General features: G+C 50.3%; 1 protein-coding gene across 1 annotated transcript in view; it reads right to left on the reverse strand.

Annotated features, from left to right (window-relative positions):
- PTGES (prostaglandin E synthase) overlaps positions 1-2,153 on the reverse strand; it is a 7,227-nt gene extending 5,074 nt beyond the window's left edge. The window contains exons 1-2 of the mRNA XM_009286918.2: positions 2,110-2,153; positions 1,440-1,622 (exon numbers count right to left, since the gene is read on the reverse strand). Of these exons, the coding sequence (XP_009285193.1) occupies positions 1,440-1,547 (108 nt within the window). The 5' untranslated portion in view covers positions 1,548-1,622; positions 2,110-2,153. The remainder of the gene's footprint in view (positions 1-1,439; positions 1,623-2,109) is intronic.
- Positions 2,154-16,705: the final 14,552 nt, after the last annotated feature.

Below are 16,705 nucleotides of genomic sequence, written 5' to 3' on the forward strand. Positions count from 1 at the left end.
TGTGCATCACTTGCTTTGTATATTCTATTATTATTATTATTACATCATCATTATTATTATTATTATTTTATTTCAATTATTAAACTGTTCTTATCTCAACCCACGAGTTTTCTCACTTTTACTCTTCCCATTCTCTCCCCCGTCCCACTGCGGGTGGGGAGACGGAGCGAGCGGCCGTGTGGTGCTCAGTTGCCAGCTGAGGTTAAACCACGACACAACATTATTCTCATCCTAAATGCAAAACACAGCACTCTACCAGCTACTAGGAAGAAAATTAACTCTATCCCAGCCGAAACCAGAACACCAGTGAAAGAAGGAGACTTTGCCAACCACCAAATGAGATCACTGCTGGCACACAGCTTGCAGATACTGAATGCGGCATCCAAAAGATAACCAGGACTGACAGATTAGTTCACCCTACGGAGAAAGAATATTCCCTGGCTGGCTTTTTGGCAGTGATACCATGTGACTGAAACCAGCCCTGGGGAAATCGGATCCTACACTAATAAACTTACAAATAAAAATTATTCATACGAGCTCCCTACCTATGCTCAGAAGCTGTTCCTCAGGGACCTGGTTACACGCGACAGCTTCACTTTGCAGCCTGGAAAGGACCCTGGCACTTTCTTTAATCATGTTACAAGCCCAGACTGTTCCCATTCAGACACACAAGGGGAGAAGCCAAATCATCCGTTACAATGATGCTACAGCACAGGAGTATCTGTCTTTGCATTTCATCTGAGAGCAGAAATCTCTCCCTCCCACTCCATTGATGCAGTCGGAAACTTCTCAAATACTTTAAAACAGATTTTACAGACAGCTGAGTTTTGCCACGAGTTCAATTTGGGTTGCGGGCGATGAAAGGTCCAGTTAACCCCGTCTCCTGACGGCAGCTAGAGCTCCCGGTCCTCCCTGTATTTTCCCCCGTGTCCAAAAACCATTTCCTCCAGCCATTGTTTTTATTCCCCACGACTTTCTGCTCTCCTGGAGCATTCACGTACTGATTCAGCCTCCGAAAGCAGGAGAGCTTTCTGTTACATTGCAAGAAAAAAGACCATTGCAACGATTTGTTCTTAAACCTCCCCGCCCCCCCCCCTTTTCTTCCAGACACGGCAAACGAACTGTAAACAGTCTCTTTCCAGAAGCAGCTCACCTGCATGGCATTTTAGATCTGAAATTACTATTTAGACTAGGATTCAGAAATTATAAACATCAAGCTACAGATGGTAGAAACAAACAAAAAGAGCCAAAGAGAAGTGAGATATTTATCTGCTGCAGCTATGAAACATGCTTTGCTTTCAACTTCAGTCAAAGAAAACTCAACTCGCTTCAGGAAAACTTTGTCGGCCTTTACAGGAATAAAAAAAATAAAGAAAAACCACAGAAACCCAAGGGAAAAGCCAGACAGGGAGAAAAAGGTAACGGAAACTGGAACTTACCTTCTTTCTGAGTCTCACTTGTCCCGTAATGATGGCAACGACATACATTTTTAAAATCAAGATCGTGCTGTAGAACGTAAATGACATAAACACTGTGTTTTCCATCATTTCGGGGGAAGGTGCCGCTCGGTCGCCTGCAGCACTCACAGCCAGCGGAGATCTTCCTTGGGCTGCCAGAGGGCTCTGCGGGAGAGGGGGCAGGAACAGCCACATTTAAAGACAACAGAAGTCACCACTGTTTCTTCGGCAAAAGCCCACAGCCCCCGTAGACCCCTTCGGGCTGGATAGGAGTAAATGATGCAGCAGAGCTGCCGGTGAGCAAACCCCAGCCTGGGACACGGAGCAGGCTGCCCACGTTGCTCCCACCTCAGGCTGCCTCTGCTCCTCACTCCCTGCCACCACCAGCTCCTCGGGGATGCGATGCCCCAAGCTGGGATACAGCCCCCTCGACTGTGTGGGCCACAGCAAGGCTCAGCCCGGCCACAGCTCGACCTCTTGCCTCCCTAAAACAGCCCACCACGATCCCTCTGCCTCCCCTCCCCTCCTGTTTGTGCCCAGAGGGACGGAGCTGCACAGAGCATCCCTCGCCCAGCCAGGCACTGCTCACCCAGGGACAGGAGCCGATCAGCCCTGGGAAGAAGGAGGAGTTAGGAAGAAGGTAGGCACCTACCTCAGCCGCATCCAGCCCTGTGCTCCTGCGCTCCCTCCGTGCCCGATCCCACAGCCCACCCCTCCGTGGCAGCGTTCTCAGTATTCCCCAGTCCCGCCCAGCGCGGGCTGAGCGCTCCCGTGGCAGAGGCAGCCAGCCCTCCCCTACACAGTCACCTGCCGAGGGATGGGGCACAGGGGACAGAACCATCCCTTGCCCCACCAGCGCCCATCACCCGGGGGCCTGGGCTGCCCCTGTACCCCCCCCGGCTGGGAGGGGAGCTCCCAGGGTGACCAGCCTGGAAGCACAACCAGGCAAGTCATGGACCGCAAAGCCCCAAACCTGCGAATAGAAATAAACACCAGCCTGCCCAGCCCCAAAGACAGCTTCTCCTGGTTTTCTCCGAGAGGGTGAATCAGGGCAGTTGGGTGTAATTTTGTCCTCGGTCTAGAAAGTGGCATTTGAATTTGGAGCTGGCTTTTCCCCAGCCATCAAACACTGGTGCAGAAAGAGTGGGATCAGCCTCTGCAGGCAGCTGGGCTGCTCTTCCAATGCAAACCTTTAACTCCTTCTTCCCCAGCCCCGGCCCCAGCGCTGGCAGCAGCAAACCTCTGGTGAGCCGGCAGCATGGAGGCTGATAGGAGCTCTCCAAGTTTGTTAGTGTTGAAGGGCTGGATTTGGCGTTCAGTTCCTTTACACAGGGGAAAAAAAAAAAAAAGACTTATTTCAGGAAAATGGAAACTTTCGGAGATTGAGTGGAAAATGAACGCTTTGAGGATGCAAGTAGTTTTTTAATTAACTGACATGTTGGAATAAAAAAAGTTGTTTCAAGCCACAAAAAAGCCTCAAAAAACAATGAACGGAGTACAACGGTTTGTCATTTACAAAACCATCTATCGAAGCGTTAGTGCCTCCAGGACTGGTTTTGTTCTTCAGGGCTTTTTAACTTTTTAACTGCCATTGAGCGAAACTAATCCTGTCCTTTCCAAGAGGGTCCAGAGTAACCCAAGAGGAGCATCGCACTCAGCCCGGGACCAGGCTCCAGTCCCGTCACTACCGACCCTGTTGCACAAGGACAAGTTTGTCCCCAGCAATGGGACGCTGGTAGCACCGTGCTCCCCGGGGAGAACAGGCTACAGGAGCCTTTTTCCTGGGGTGCTGGTGTGAATTTAAGGCAGCCTCGTGCTCCGGGCACAGCGGCCCTGGGCCCAGGTGATACAGAAGTACCGTCAATGCAAGCACGAGTCAGGTTATATGGGCAGGTCCGGAAGGTCGGCTCCTGCTCAGGGAGCAAGCCAAGGAGGAAAAGAGTCACCTTTCCATCTGGGCAGCGTTATCCCACCAGCCCTGACCAGCGGCTGAGGGATGCCACAGGCCAGCCCCCGCCTCTGCCCCTGCAGAAGGGAAGGTTACACCATTTCTCGTATTCCCAGCAAACGGTCAGCGTGGAGTCGCACCAGGACAGCTTTCCTGCCAGGATTGGTGCTGCGGAAGAGGTTTTGCTCCTGCCACGCTCAGCTCAGACGTGAGCTGCGTGCTCCAGCCATCCCAGCCAAGGGCTGAGCTCCTCCTGTGCCCATCCAGAGCAGACATCCTTCCTTCCACCCCAGCCTGCCCGGCTCCAGACCCCTGCGCTGCTCCCAGCCTGGCAGGGCAGGGCTCAGAGCCAGAAAGACCCTTCAAGCACACGATCTCCGTCCCGGCACGGAGATCCGCAAATTCTCTGTGTTTGCCTCTGAATCTCCCTCGCCATGGCTGTTCTGCCCTGATGCTGCAAACCCAAAGATGCCACACCGCTCATTGCAATGCACTGGCTCAGCCCCATGACATCCAAGTGTGCAGAGAGCCTTTGAAAACTCCAAACACTTGGTTTCAAGGGAGAAGCACTCACAGCTGGTCACCACCACCCTGGCGTCAGGGCGGCTGCAGAACAAGTCCCGGCAGAGCCCAGCATGGAGCTCCATAGCCCGGCAGTGAATGCCTTCAACGGGCTGCTTCCCCAGGGGTGGGAATGGGGACACCAGGACACACAGCAGCCGTGTGAATTCAAACACTGCGGTAAGGGCTGGGGTGTTCACCCTGGACCCCAGCCCTGTCCTGCCACCAAACTGCATCCAACCCCACTCACGTCTCCCTGGAGCTCGGCAGAGTATTATAAACACTGTAATGCCAAGCATAAGCAGTTGACGGCAAAGCCACATCCCAAACACTTCTCCCTCCCATCTCCCCTCTCCATAGGCGATAGGGAGCAAACCCGTAGCAGAGAAGACCTTGGTGCCCAAGGACTGGGGTGATGCAAGGGCCAGACCAGCCCTGCAGCAGGGGTGAGACTTTCTCCAGCAGCCCCTTCCCCAGCTCTCCCGGGAACCTGGGGCTAGGGCAGGCAGCCAGACCCTTCACCAACACATCATGCCCTCCATGAAGCCGCTCCAGTTTTTACCAGCTGAGGATCCAGCCCTCAGGCTCTTCGGCAGCGAGACCTTTTTCCTTCGTGCACCTTCTTCCCCTCCCGAGGCAGCCAGCACGCCTCACTGAGCAGCAGGAATACACGCAAGCTTGGTACCACCTGCAGACAAGCCAGGACTTCTCCTGCTAGCCAGACAGACTTTCTCCTCCTCAGCATTATTCAAGCACTGGCAGGAAGCCCTGGACAATTTGCACCAGCAACTGGCACAAATTTAAATTGAATTGAGTGATCAAAAAGCACAGTTTGTTTAGGCATAAGATCCAGGCATGGGTATTGTATGTGCTGGGTGGGCTCCATGGTGTATAAAAGCCATGTGGGCAAAGAAAGTTGCTTTTATCACGTGTTTATGCATTTCAGACCCTTTCACCATTACACAGAGCTGAAACCCAGTGGGGAGGGCCAGTGTCTGTTGGCACAGCACCTACGTGGATGGGGATGAGGGGCAGAAGCTGCCTGTGAAGGCAGGTGTAATGCTCCTGGGATCCCAGCTGCCTCTTGATCTCTCAAGTTGAGGGGTCTCGTGCCGTGTAGGACACATCCACTGCACAGTTGCACCTTCCTGGCTTTCCTGACCCAAGGCAACACAGCTGCCAGGAGTATTTTCAACCATCCCATGAATCCGGGCGGAAGCAGGCTGTCAATATGAACGGTTTCATCCTCCTCCACGGATCGCATCCTGCTAGGACACAGCCATTGCTTGAACGGGGCCAGGTCCTAAGGGCAGTATGTCTTTAAACTACAAGCTGTGCCTTAAAGCCTTTAGCACAAGAGGTCTCAGCCCAGGACAAGACCTACCCAAAACCAACACTGCTAGCAAAAACCACTGCATTTGTTTGAGAAATAATTAATAAGAATCAGGGTCAGGCTTTGAAAGGTTTAGTCGTCAGGTTAGGCTGACCCCAGGAGCTGTGGGGAAAAGAAGGAGGGTTTTGCTGGAAGAGGGACTGAACAGCAGGCAAAAGGCACGAAAAATTCATGGTAGATGCTTTGAGAAAAGTACTTAAAAATAGAAGTCTCTAATAACAATCCTGCTTTGGAAAGATTATGGACTAAAAATCACCCTCAGTTCCCACACGGGTTGTTATTTATTTGACCAGCTGAATTACACTACAGTATTATAAGTACATGTTTTTCCACTATTGCTATGCTGGGGAATTTCCTGGTGGCAGCTACATGAGAGGGTTGGTTGTGTAATAAATCCCTGTCAGTGGAGCGCAGGCACGTATGCCAGGGTGGCACTGCCTGGGCTCCAACCTGATCTCAAAGGGCAGCAGATGCTTTGGGCAATTACAGCTCAGATTCCCCAAAATTTTCCCAAATGAGCAATTACATCCCACAGCTTGGCCGGGCAAAGAGCCCAAGGGGACCGCTCCAGCCTGGAGGAGACAGGCAGGCGGGTGGCACTTCTCCAGCGTGCTCCCACGTGCTGGTGGAGAAGGTGCAGAACCCAGCTTGGATCTTGCCTGCCCGGGGCCCAGCAGCTCAGCCCACGGCTCCAAGCAGCGCTGAGCCACATTCCCGGCTTGTTCCGACGCTGCTGCGGGCGCCGGTGCCCTCCTTCCCTGCCATTTCTTCCTGCTTCTCCCAGCACAAAGCCTCGGAGCCTGCAGACATGCCCTGCCCCACTGATCACTTGCCCTTAGCTGCACCCAGCCCTGGGAAATCCGGCTGCCCATGGGAGGTTGCGCTGGCTCATCAAACAGCTACGTTTTCAAGTAAAGGCATGAGCAGTTTAGCTTTTATTAAAGAGAAAGGTGCTCCACCTGCATTCACTCTTTAGCCTGCATGAGAAGTCACATCACCGTGACGCACCTTCTCCCCCAGAGGAATGAAACCCCTTTGCTTCATCTGCAGCTCCTCATCCCCCAGCTCCTGGGCTCCTCACTGCCCTTTGCAGCGTGCAGGACGGCAGAAGATACTGCAAAGTCACTCAGCAGCAAACCCACCAGCATTAGCATCTCCTGAAACAACCGGGACGCTTCAGTCTTTGGCAAACTCAGGCAGATTTTGTCTGTTTTGCATTTTAAAGTGACTGTACTGGCTGGAGCTATCTGAGAGGCCTCAGGCATGAGCAATGTAGGATCAGACTCTCCCAAATAGTCCTTCACACTCAGAAGACCAGATGCCTGCAGCAGGAGAAAGCCAGCAGGAGAGGCCCGGGGAAGGGGCAGGGGTGCAGTGGCTTCGGGTCTCAGGCAGAGAGGAGCAGAGGAAGCTGCTGGTCCTCAGCCAGCCCCGGGACAGGGATCAGGCCCAGGGCCAAGTGAGAGGCAGTGGCACGTCCTCCTGCCTTCTCCTTCCAGCTCCATCCACCATCCCTTCCTGCCTGCTCCCAGGCTGCTCCCCTGCTCTCGACCCCTCTCCTGCCCCAAACTGTCATACCCTGGCTGCAGGGCAGTCACTATGTCCCCTGCCGCTGTGACAGCAAGGAGACGCTGGAAGAGAGGCCATCAGGCTGTGAGCATGTGGGAGGCAGATTATTTTCTCTTATTCCGAGCCTCACATGGATTCACGCCTGGGCTTTCTCTTAGAGGAAATAATTCCTTGGCTACGCTGCTGTGTGCCTTCAGGGATGCAACCCAGCTGGGAGAGGGGCTGGGGGAAGTTATTTCTCCTCTCCCCTGCTTTCTCCCTCTGACCCAGCTGGTTTAAAAGCTGGCTTTAGGCAGAGCTGCACCTGCCGCTGCTGCCACGGGCAAAGGTGGGAGACAGCCATCAGGGCTTGGGGTGTGCGGGAAGCCGGCATCTCTCTCACTTAGCCACACCGCAGCAACTCGTGATGTGTTTCTCTCCCCAAGAACCAGATCCCATCAGCTGTAAACAACAGGCAAAAAACACTTGTGTTATTGCCCAAAAAGAGGGAGTTTCCCCGCCAGGCTGGGAGAGAAGAGTAACAAATCCTGCTGCCAAAAATTTCAGAATTGGGAAACATTTCCTAGGCTTCGAGCATTTGCAAAACTACAAAGTAAATACAGATTCCCTGGTGGGATGCTCTTGAGCAAGAGCAAAAGTAAAGGATGCTACGTGGTCCTGCCTCCACATGCTGTGTTATGGAGAAATGGGAATCAGGGCATGTTTTACAGCCTTAAGAGCACTGGCTCACTAACAGGGCTGGGAGAGAAAGCAGATGTGGTCCCAGATTTCATCCTTATGGAGACCTGACGTTCAACAGCAGATGAGCAGCTTCAAGGAGGAAAGTAGAAAACAAACCAAGACAGCCTTTCTTTTCTTCAGTGCCTGACCAAGGACTGTGATCTCCTGCTGTGTTGATCCGCAGGGCTCTGCTCGCCCTCAGAAGCACTATGGGGTGCCCAGCCTAAGAACAGGGACCTTTTTTGGCAGGTGGGTACCTCTTAGCTCCTGGGCTGTTAACCCTGCCCTGAAACCCAGGAAGAACAGCAGGCTTCAGAGCTTGCCCATTTTAAAGCCTTTTAAGTCCTGTTTTCAACAGAAAGGCATTTTCGAGTTGTCACAGAGACATGGAAACGTAGGACAAGAGGGAATGGAAAGGTCAGAGCTTCACTGCCTGTCCCTGACCCCAGCTGAGGGTGGCTACACCATCCCGATGAGACTGACTAAGGAGAGCCTTCCTTCATGGCCTTGCCATAGAGCTTCACCCACCACAAAGCTTTCCAAAACACAGAGCTTATTTTTAAAACCCTGAGTTCTCTGCGTCCCCTCCATCACCCCTAGACTAAACAGCAGCAATTCCTCCCACCCTTCCTTATAAGTCATGTTTTCTAAATCTCTTTATCACACATGCTGATCTCCTAAATGCTCTCACTTCTCAGAGCAAGGTCCTCGGCGGCAGGAGGGTGGCTGGGCTTCCTAGAGCAGCACACCAGGGCTTCCTTTCACAAGACCCGACTGAGGCAGAAGTCAGAGCTTCTCAGCAGTTTGAGGTTTTTTGAGTTGAGTCACTTGCCAGCCCGTAGCTATGCTCCAGATGCATGTCAAAACTTTCCCTTTCTTTTCCCTGCACTGGGTGATGCACAACGTGTCTCTCGGGCTTGCTTCAGCATCTCAGCAGCCAGGAGAAAGGTGGTCCCAGGTCTCAACTCTGATGTTTATTAATAAACACCTCTCACATGCAATGCTAAAAACACCCTCCCCATAATCAGCCTGGAAAGCAGAGAGTAATTTGGCTGCATTATTTACAGCCCCCATTGCCGGGAAGCTTTTCACTGCGGTGTTGTCTCAGCTGTCCTCTTGCTCACAGTGGTGGGGGCACTCACAAAGCATGACCCACGCTGGAGTCACATCCCGAGGCAGCAGAGCAGGAGATAAGGAGAAGGGAATGAAGTTCACTGGCCCCTGCCTGGACATCAGAGCAGGGATTACATACCCTGTGCGGTACAGCATCCACTGCACTTCGAAGTTAAAAACAGTCAGTGCATATTTCCCAAACCCACAGTGAGGAAAGGAAAGGGATATAGGACCATAGAACCTCCCAGAGTGATTCCCCGACTTTATCAAGACCAGAATTTGGCCTTAATGATGTGAGGAAGTAGAGAAACCTCTCCATGCTACTCCACAGGCAAGTGATGCTCGGACTAACTGTCCTAAGATTTCTTTCCCTCCTGAATGATCCATTAGCAGGACTCCAGGAACCCATCCGGGTCTCATGCTTTGATTACTCTCCTGACTTGCAGGCTATGTCCTCACATCCATGATGTGTGCCCAGAAATCTGCTCCACACTGTGTTTATCCAGCCCTGACTGCTCTACGCAGCCCTCCACGAGGAGATATGCGCTCATTACAAATATTTACAAAGCAGCAGAATGCATCTATCTATCACAGCACATTTCTGTTGACAGTGCCACCAACTCAGCCAAAACTGAGCAAGAAGTGCTCCCCCATTAGCAGGAGAGAAGCTGGATCCAGGTGGGAAGGCAGCTGTGGAACGGGCGTAGGGACAGGAGGCTACGGGATGCTACGGCCACATTAGCAGGGCTAGAGTTGTCCCACAGGGAGAGTTAGGCAACAGAAAGGGGTAGGGAGCTGCGCTGCACCGTACCACGCTGGGGGAAGTTTGTGTGCGTGTTCGCTGGTGGAAGGGAGCTGCTGCTCTTCAACAGGAGCAGGGAGCTTGCTGAGCTGTACCAGCCCCGAGGCTCACTGTGGTTTCAAGGTAGTACAAGCCCCTGTGGTAGCCAGCAATGGACTGAGGCTCTCTGGCCCCATACACCCTGGTTCATCCAGTCTTCAGAAGTCAGAGATTAACTTAAGCTCTGAATCACAAGGTTTAATGCCTTTTCTTGCAAATTTGTTGTCATACATGACGGTAATGCTTGATAATTACATGCGTCAAGTCATTGTCCAAACTGTTAAAATTAAATTACTTCCTGGGACAGTAAGTTCCATAATGAAACATAATTTAAACTAAGATGATGATAATAATCATTTTATGGGATCTCCTTCCCCTCTTGTTCATGTCACAGAGAGACATGGGGGGGTCAGGAAGAACAGCAGTTCTTACTCAGCTTTGTCTAGCATACTCCTCCTTCAATACATGTCTGTGAAATCACCTCTTACTCAGCTTTACCACAGTCCCATTTGCTTTCATCTCTCTTCAAAGGAGATTCCTCCATGCTTTTGATTATCCCGGTCATACTTTCTTATTTCCCTCCAACGCTGAAGCAAGCAGATGACCAGCACATGACTGCCAACTCATTTCACCCCTTGCATTCCAACTGTCCTTCAGCCTCCTAATAGCTTTTTTTTTTTGCTTTTAAATGCCACGAGTCCTCACTGAGGGGTCTAGGATGACTCCACACCGAGTTATTTAGTACTCTGGAGGGGCTACTCCCAAACGGAAGGAATTCCAACTATGTTCTTACAGAAGACAGATCTGGGTCACTCACTCTGCAGCCATCCGGCAAGAGATCTGGCTTGCTCATCTCTGTTCCTTCGGGGCCTTTCTGTATCCTCCAGCGCAGTCTCCTCTCTCGCTATGCTATTAGCATGGACTTAATATCGTTCTTTGTAGAGCAAGTCCACTCTCCTGTTTTCAACTCATTCCAGCTCACTGTTGGCCACAGGGTTCCCAGCTCTCAAAACCACATTTTAACAATAGCTGGAAACTGAAGTCCTGCACGCAATCTTTTATTTTAACAGAGTACATTTTTCTTCCTGTTAGATAACATATCTCCTGGAAAAAGAACCTAACATTTTCAGATCTGTTCCTGACCCTCCATCCTTATTTAACATTGATGAATCTGTATGGGAATGATACTTTCCGGGTCGTTCAGAGGACGATGCGAGGCATAAATTAACAGGTCCTCATACAGCACTTCAGCTGGACATTGCAGAAGTGAAATAATTAAATACCTCTCAGCTGGTCCTGCTTAAATAGAGGGACACATTTCTGAACACTGAGACCTAGTGACAACTGCTCATTGATCTGTTTTCGGTAAGCGTGGAAATTTGTTCCCTCCGCAGGAACAAATGCAGACATGCCTCCTCTAGTGCACAGGAGGAACAACCTGTACGTGGCTGGACAAGCCTGGGAGCTGGAGCGAGGGCACTGGGAAAGCCACCCAGCGCGCTTGATGGTGCTCACCACGAAGGGATGAGAGCAGAGCTGGTGGCTACAGCCTTTCTGCGAGATTTACCCGCCCAAGAGCTCTTTCACGTCCAACCTACAGAACCACCAAAAGGAGCTCCTGTACAGTGTGGTGCTTTTCCCCTCGCACTGCAGCACTCAAGTCAGTTGAGTAAGTGGACTCCAGTAAGTGTCTGTTTGCAGTCACTCAAGTTCATGCTCCTAAGCTACAAGATCCTCCCCAAACTCTCAGTACATGTAGATAATTTTAAAATTTGCTCCTGGATTTTTTTTTTTCTCTTTCAGTAACACAAACCAACCAATCCAGAAAGAACCTAGAAAAAGCCAAGATGACGTTTTTTCTATCAGCTGAACGGAGTGGCTGAGTGAATTCATTTTGCATCGAGCTAGTGCGGAGTCGAAGTTACACCCGCAGTACAGGAGTGACCAGCATGGGTAGGCCAGAGCTCTATCCTGGGGGTAAAGGACGAACACAGGCAGGCTGTAGAGAACACAGTCCTCCCTAGAAAAAGGGCCCGAGACTGTCAACTCCAAAAGGCCACACGCAACAGGACCACCTCAGGCCCTGCAAAGCCATTTTTCTCCAGCTGGCTGCTTAAGTCTGCTATTGTTTAGCGGAAACAGCTGCACAAGAGCTTGTCGTCCTAGGGTTTCACTCTGCATTGGAGTCCTGGTCTAAGAGATGCTACCCTGGGTGATTTCTTCACAGTTGTTCTCAGCACCAGAGGCAGAAGAGACAGCACACAGGTCAGAGATGGACTGGAAAGCTCCCGACGGCAAGTCACCAAACAGGAGAGACATCTTGGCTGTCCCACGACGACAGCCTGACGTGCAAACCACAGAGATGGACAGACCTGGTGCAATTTCCAGGAAGCCTTCTCACTGCGGTCTCCAGAGAAATCACCACATCCCTCCTTGCTCAGGAGACCTCACCGTTGGTGCCGAGGTGCCTGTTGTTCTCTGGTTACAGATCCCCTCTGAGGCTTTCCAACAAACCAGGAGCCTGAAGATGCACGGCTGTCCTTTAGCCTTCACTGGCAAACTGCCTAGTGCTCTCCTCTCGCCTTGCAACCAGCTGGTAAGTACGGAGCCCAGCTCCATAACCTCCACAACCCTCCAAGGGCAGCCAGACCTGGCCTGTCTGAACAAATGGGGAAACTATTACAGCAGCAAACAGTTGCTTTCTCCTGGTGAACCTACTTGTTCCTCAACGCCAACTGCTAAAGCTGATCAAAACCAGGCAGAGGTCTTTATTCAAGCATGAGTTGGAGACAGAGGAGCAGGAATAATAGAGGTGCCAGTCAGAATAGCTGCTTTACAAGACTAATTTTAGTGACCTGTATTTACGGCTCTTCCACAGGAGATCAGTGAGAGAGCAGGGTGTTTAGTTTTGCAAACCCCAAGCCAAACACAGCCTCCGATTCTAGTCCAACCCAAAACCTATTGAGCACTTTCAAATCCTCTTTCACCTAAGGGTCCCAAAGCGTTGGACGGGGATGTCTGCTTAGTACCACCACCACCTTATGTACTTTGGATGAAATACAAGCCACTCGCCACATCAGAGCCCATGACTGGAGCAAGGGCACAGCGTTACTCATGCCCTATAATCCTCTTCCTGTAGCAAACCTCCCCCGCCATGTAAGCATAGCGTTTTCTTATTTCATCAAGTTCAAGTTTCATCCCTTTCACACAGTTTTTATCCCTAAACTATTATTTGCAACAGAATTCAAGTTTTAAGATAGAATATGGGCTAAAGTTTTCCTATTATTTCTTGTTCTTTCAATGAGAGCTATTGCTACACACAGCAGACGGGCTCACACAAGAGCTACTCCACTCCAGCTGCTTCCGAGCCAGCCTGCAGAACAAAACCAGAAAGCAGGTCCCAGACCCAGACTGGAGCCCAGTCAAAGCCAAACAGGAACAGTCTCCAGTTTCAGATTCTGGGCTCAATTTTAAAAAGAAGGGAAAAAAATCAAAGGCAGGATTGAAGCGGGTGAAATCCAACTCTCACAGCGTCCCCAACTTACCAATGAGGAACCTACAGCACAAGGTTTAATTCCTTTTCTTGCAAATTTGTTGTCATACATGACGGTAATGCTTGATAATTACACACGTCAAGTCCACTGTCCAAACTGTTAAAAATAAATTACTTCCTGGGACAGTAAGTTCCATAATGAAACACAATTTAAATTAAGATGACGATAATAATAATTTTATGGGATCTCCTTCCCCTCTTGTTCATGTCACGGAGAGACACGCAGGGGGTTAGGAAGAACAGATGATGTGACTTAGCCAGTGTTGCTTGGAGCTGGGTGACAACACCTTGGCTTGACCCCTGGAGTCCAAATGCAGTCCCCAGATCTGATCAGTAAACCACAGAGGATGTCTGCACCAGGAGTGTTTAGTTTACAAGTCAAAACAGAGTCTAACTGCCCGCATGCAACTGCAACCCGATAGCCAGTCCACTGGGTCTATCACTACCACTTCATACATTATTCATCTCGATCTTGCACAACGCAGGCCTTGAAATGAGAACCCAGAGGCAATTAGGCAGGAGTAGAGCCAGCTCTGCAGCAGCGAGGGGTGAAAAGGCGAGGCCGGTAAAACACCAGTCCCGCACCCTGCTTTACTTTCCTCAGTTCCTGCCCTGAGGGTGCCTCTCTCAGCTGCCAGCCCAGGTGGATTTGCATGGTCCATCATAGGTGGCTGCTGCTTATTTGCACCTGGCTTTGGGTGGTACTTGGCTCTTGCCCTGCAACAGCAGACACCCAAGCCAGCACACACAACACCTATCTGAGCCCCAGCGTCCTTGCAGCACTGGTATTTAAACTCTTAACAGCAATTTTCTCCAAGCTATACCTTAACCTCTTCACTCCTGGCACCAAAACCTACATGGGCTTGGAGTGTGTCTATGCCATGAAAGTCCATGTTAGAAACAGACACCTGTTAAGATCCCCAGCTACAGATTAAAACACTGTTCTCCTCAAAGCCTGTCACTATGGCAGTCTTGGCACCTCCTGTTCATATGAACAGAAACCTCTCATTTTTCCAAAGGCTGCCTCCCTCCATCCCGTCTCCCTCTGGAGCACACAGCAGTCTGTGGAGGAGCAGAGCCAGTTTAGCTGCCGGGCACTTAAATTTTAACTCCCTGTGCTTGTTCTGAGAAAGACCTTCTCCATCCAGCATTGTTTGATGGAGTTGGTATGACTGAAAGATCAAACGGGTTTCAGCGCTAGGTCTCACCCTATAAAGAGCAGAGAAGTGCCCTGCCAGCTTGTCACCTTGCACTTATCTATAAAACGTTACCTTTCAAGGAAGTTCCCACGAGAGGCAAGAAATGTGAGACGGCAGCTTCCCTCACCCACACCAATGTTGTAGATCAAGCATGGCTTTAAACACCTCCCCTCCCCTACCTTTCACTCCTATCCCTACCAGGTAACACGACCTGTGTAGCTCCACCTGCCGAAAACCACTTGATATCAGATTAAAAATCACATTTTTCTCCCTCGGCAGAGACTGTCAGCATTCACCACGGCCAAAGGGCATCAGCAGCATTGGTAAACCTTGCTTGATCCTCAGCTGCTGTACGTTGCTCTGGGTAGGTGCTGTACCAGTGTAGACCAGGTAAAGCTCTGGTCTGGACCACCATTGCATCCAAACACTGTAAGGTCCTTAGGGCTGGTTATCCAATCTGCTTCTACAGCACGGTGAGACTCTGGTCTCTAATTGCAATACAGGCTCAGGCAAAAGGGCTTTAAGGTTGGGCATCCAGAGCGGAAATCCTTTTCTCTTGTTGTAGGGAAGAACCTCTCAGCTGCATTTTCTAGAGACAGCAACCAGAACAAAAAAAAACCCTACTGGTACATGAGAATTTTACAAGGGTTCAGACATGATCAAAGGAATTATTTCACAGGGGCAGATTTATTTGGACAGGTATATGATGTTCCACTTCACCCAAATCCCAAGCTCATCCATACCTTTCCTTGTTGGACTGTCCCTCTTCGCACAGCACAGCAGCACACACTGACCCAAGGGACTCTGTGATTTTGTACCCTAGACAAGGATTTTTAAGCCTGCTAAAGGTAAATCATGGCTCAAGCTCTTGAGTAAAGATTTCAAAGGCAGAACAGAATTGCTAAACCCTTTGCTATGAACTACCATGTTAAGAAGAACTTTCATCACATGCAAACCTCAACTTTCCTACCTGCAAGAGAGGGATGACAATCTCTTGACTCCCTGGGTGTTGCTAGGATTAGACAATGTTTGCTCAACATTAATGTAGATTTTGGTGTCTTCTGTTATTGCTACTGTCACATTATAGAAAGGTCAACGAACACACTCCAGTGAGTCAGAGCCTTTCCACAGCATTAGCACAGTCCTTAGAGCTTAGCCAGGCTCTGTATTTGGATAAAGCCCACCACAATACCACCCTTAAAAGATCCCAATGTACGTCAGAGTGGCAGCCCTTTCCTGTCACTGCCTCATCTCTATGTTTAGGGTAAGGAGCACTTGGAAGATGATGCTGAAATTGAAGCAGGGAAAGAAAACAAACCCAAACCACACATACAGGAGGAGGGGGGAAGGGTAAAAATAAACCAAACTCCCCTCAGAAAAACTCTGAGCATTAGAGAGTGTCTAGCCAGAGTCAGAAGGCAGGGAGAGAAGATATGTGTTTAGGTACAAATTAAACTGAACACAGGGAAAAATGAGTCTCCCACTTCTTCTCCAGTTAGAAACCTCCAGCGAGAACCTCTTGCCAGCCCAGCACCTCATGTAAAACAGCAGTCATGTTACCAAGCCTCTTCCATAAAGCACTTGGAAATATTGAGGACCTTATACATTCTCCAACGAAAATACAGACTTTTTCTGGGAAAAGCATTGATTCACTGACCCTACAATTCTTACCTGGAAACCTCTTGCACTCCATGAACTCAAGGCAGGGCTGCCACACCGATTCCTAGAACCCTGTCCCCTGGCTGGACACATTATGTTTCTTGGCTCTCCAGCCAACTGCGAGGTATGCTGCCTCGTGATCAGAAAGCCACACTAACCAGCCATATCCCAAATTCTCTAGGCTCTCTGCCATGGAGCTGTGAGCCCAAAGTCCTGAGAATTTTGACTTTAAACCAACAACGTACAAATCAAACTGCGGGTGGGTGACAGAAAATTTCAACACACCGAAAGCAGAGTAAGGCCAGGCAAAGCTCTCATCTGGGACTTTCTTCTCTCCTCACCCTTGGCCTTGAGTACTCCATCTCTGCATCAACACACCCACTCCATCTCCACTACCTCCCCTATCACAAGAGCTTTAGGACTCCGAATTACTCACTGCAAACACCCCACATCCTCCAGCTCATACCACTGCTCCCCAAATCCCTACCTTCCCTCTTCCTGTAATCCCCCCCATGTCCTTACCTCTCCCACACCCTCACCTTCCCACCACACCACTTCCACTGCTGATCAACACCGCAAATCACAGATACCCCAAGCCAACTATTGCACACCGAACACTTTTTGAAAGGTCTTCTCGGCTACAAATTTTCAGTACCTTCAGCTTGTGGCGGCTGATTCAAGATGAGCCACTG

The sequence above is a fragment of the Aptenodytes forsteri genome, unplaced genomic scaffold (genome assembly GCF_000699145.1).
Source record: "Aptenodytes forsteri isolate BGI_AS27 unplaced genomic scaffold, ASM69914v1 Scaffold136, whole genome shotgun sequence".
NCBI classification, from domain to species: Eukaryota; Metazoa; Chordata; class Aves; order Sphenisciformes; family Spheniscidae; genus Aptenodytes; species Aptenodytes forsteri.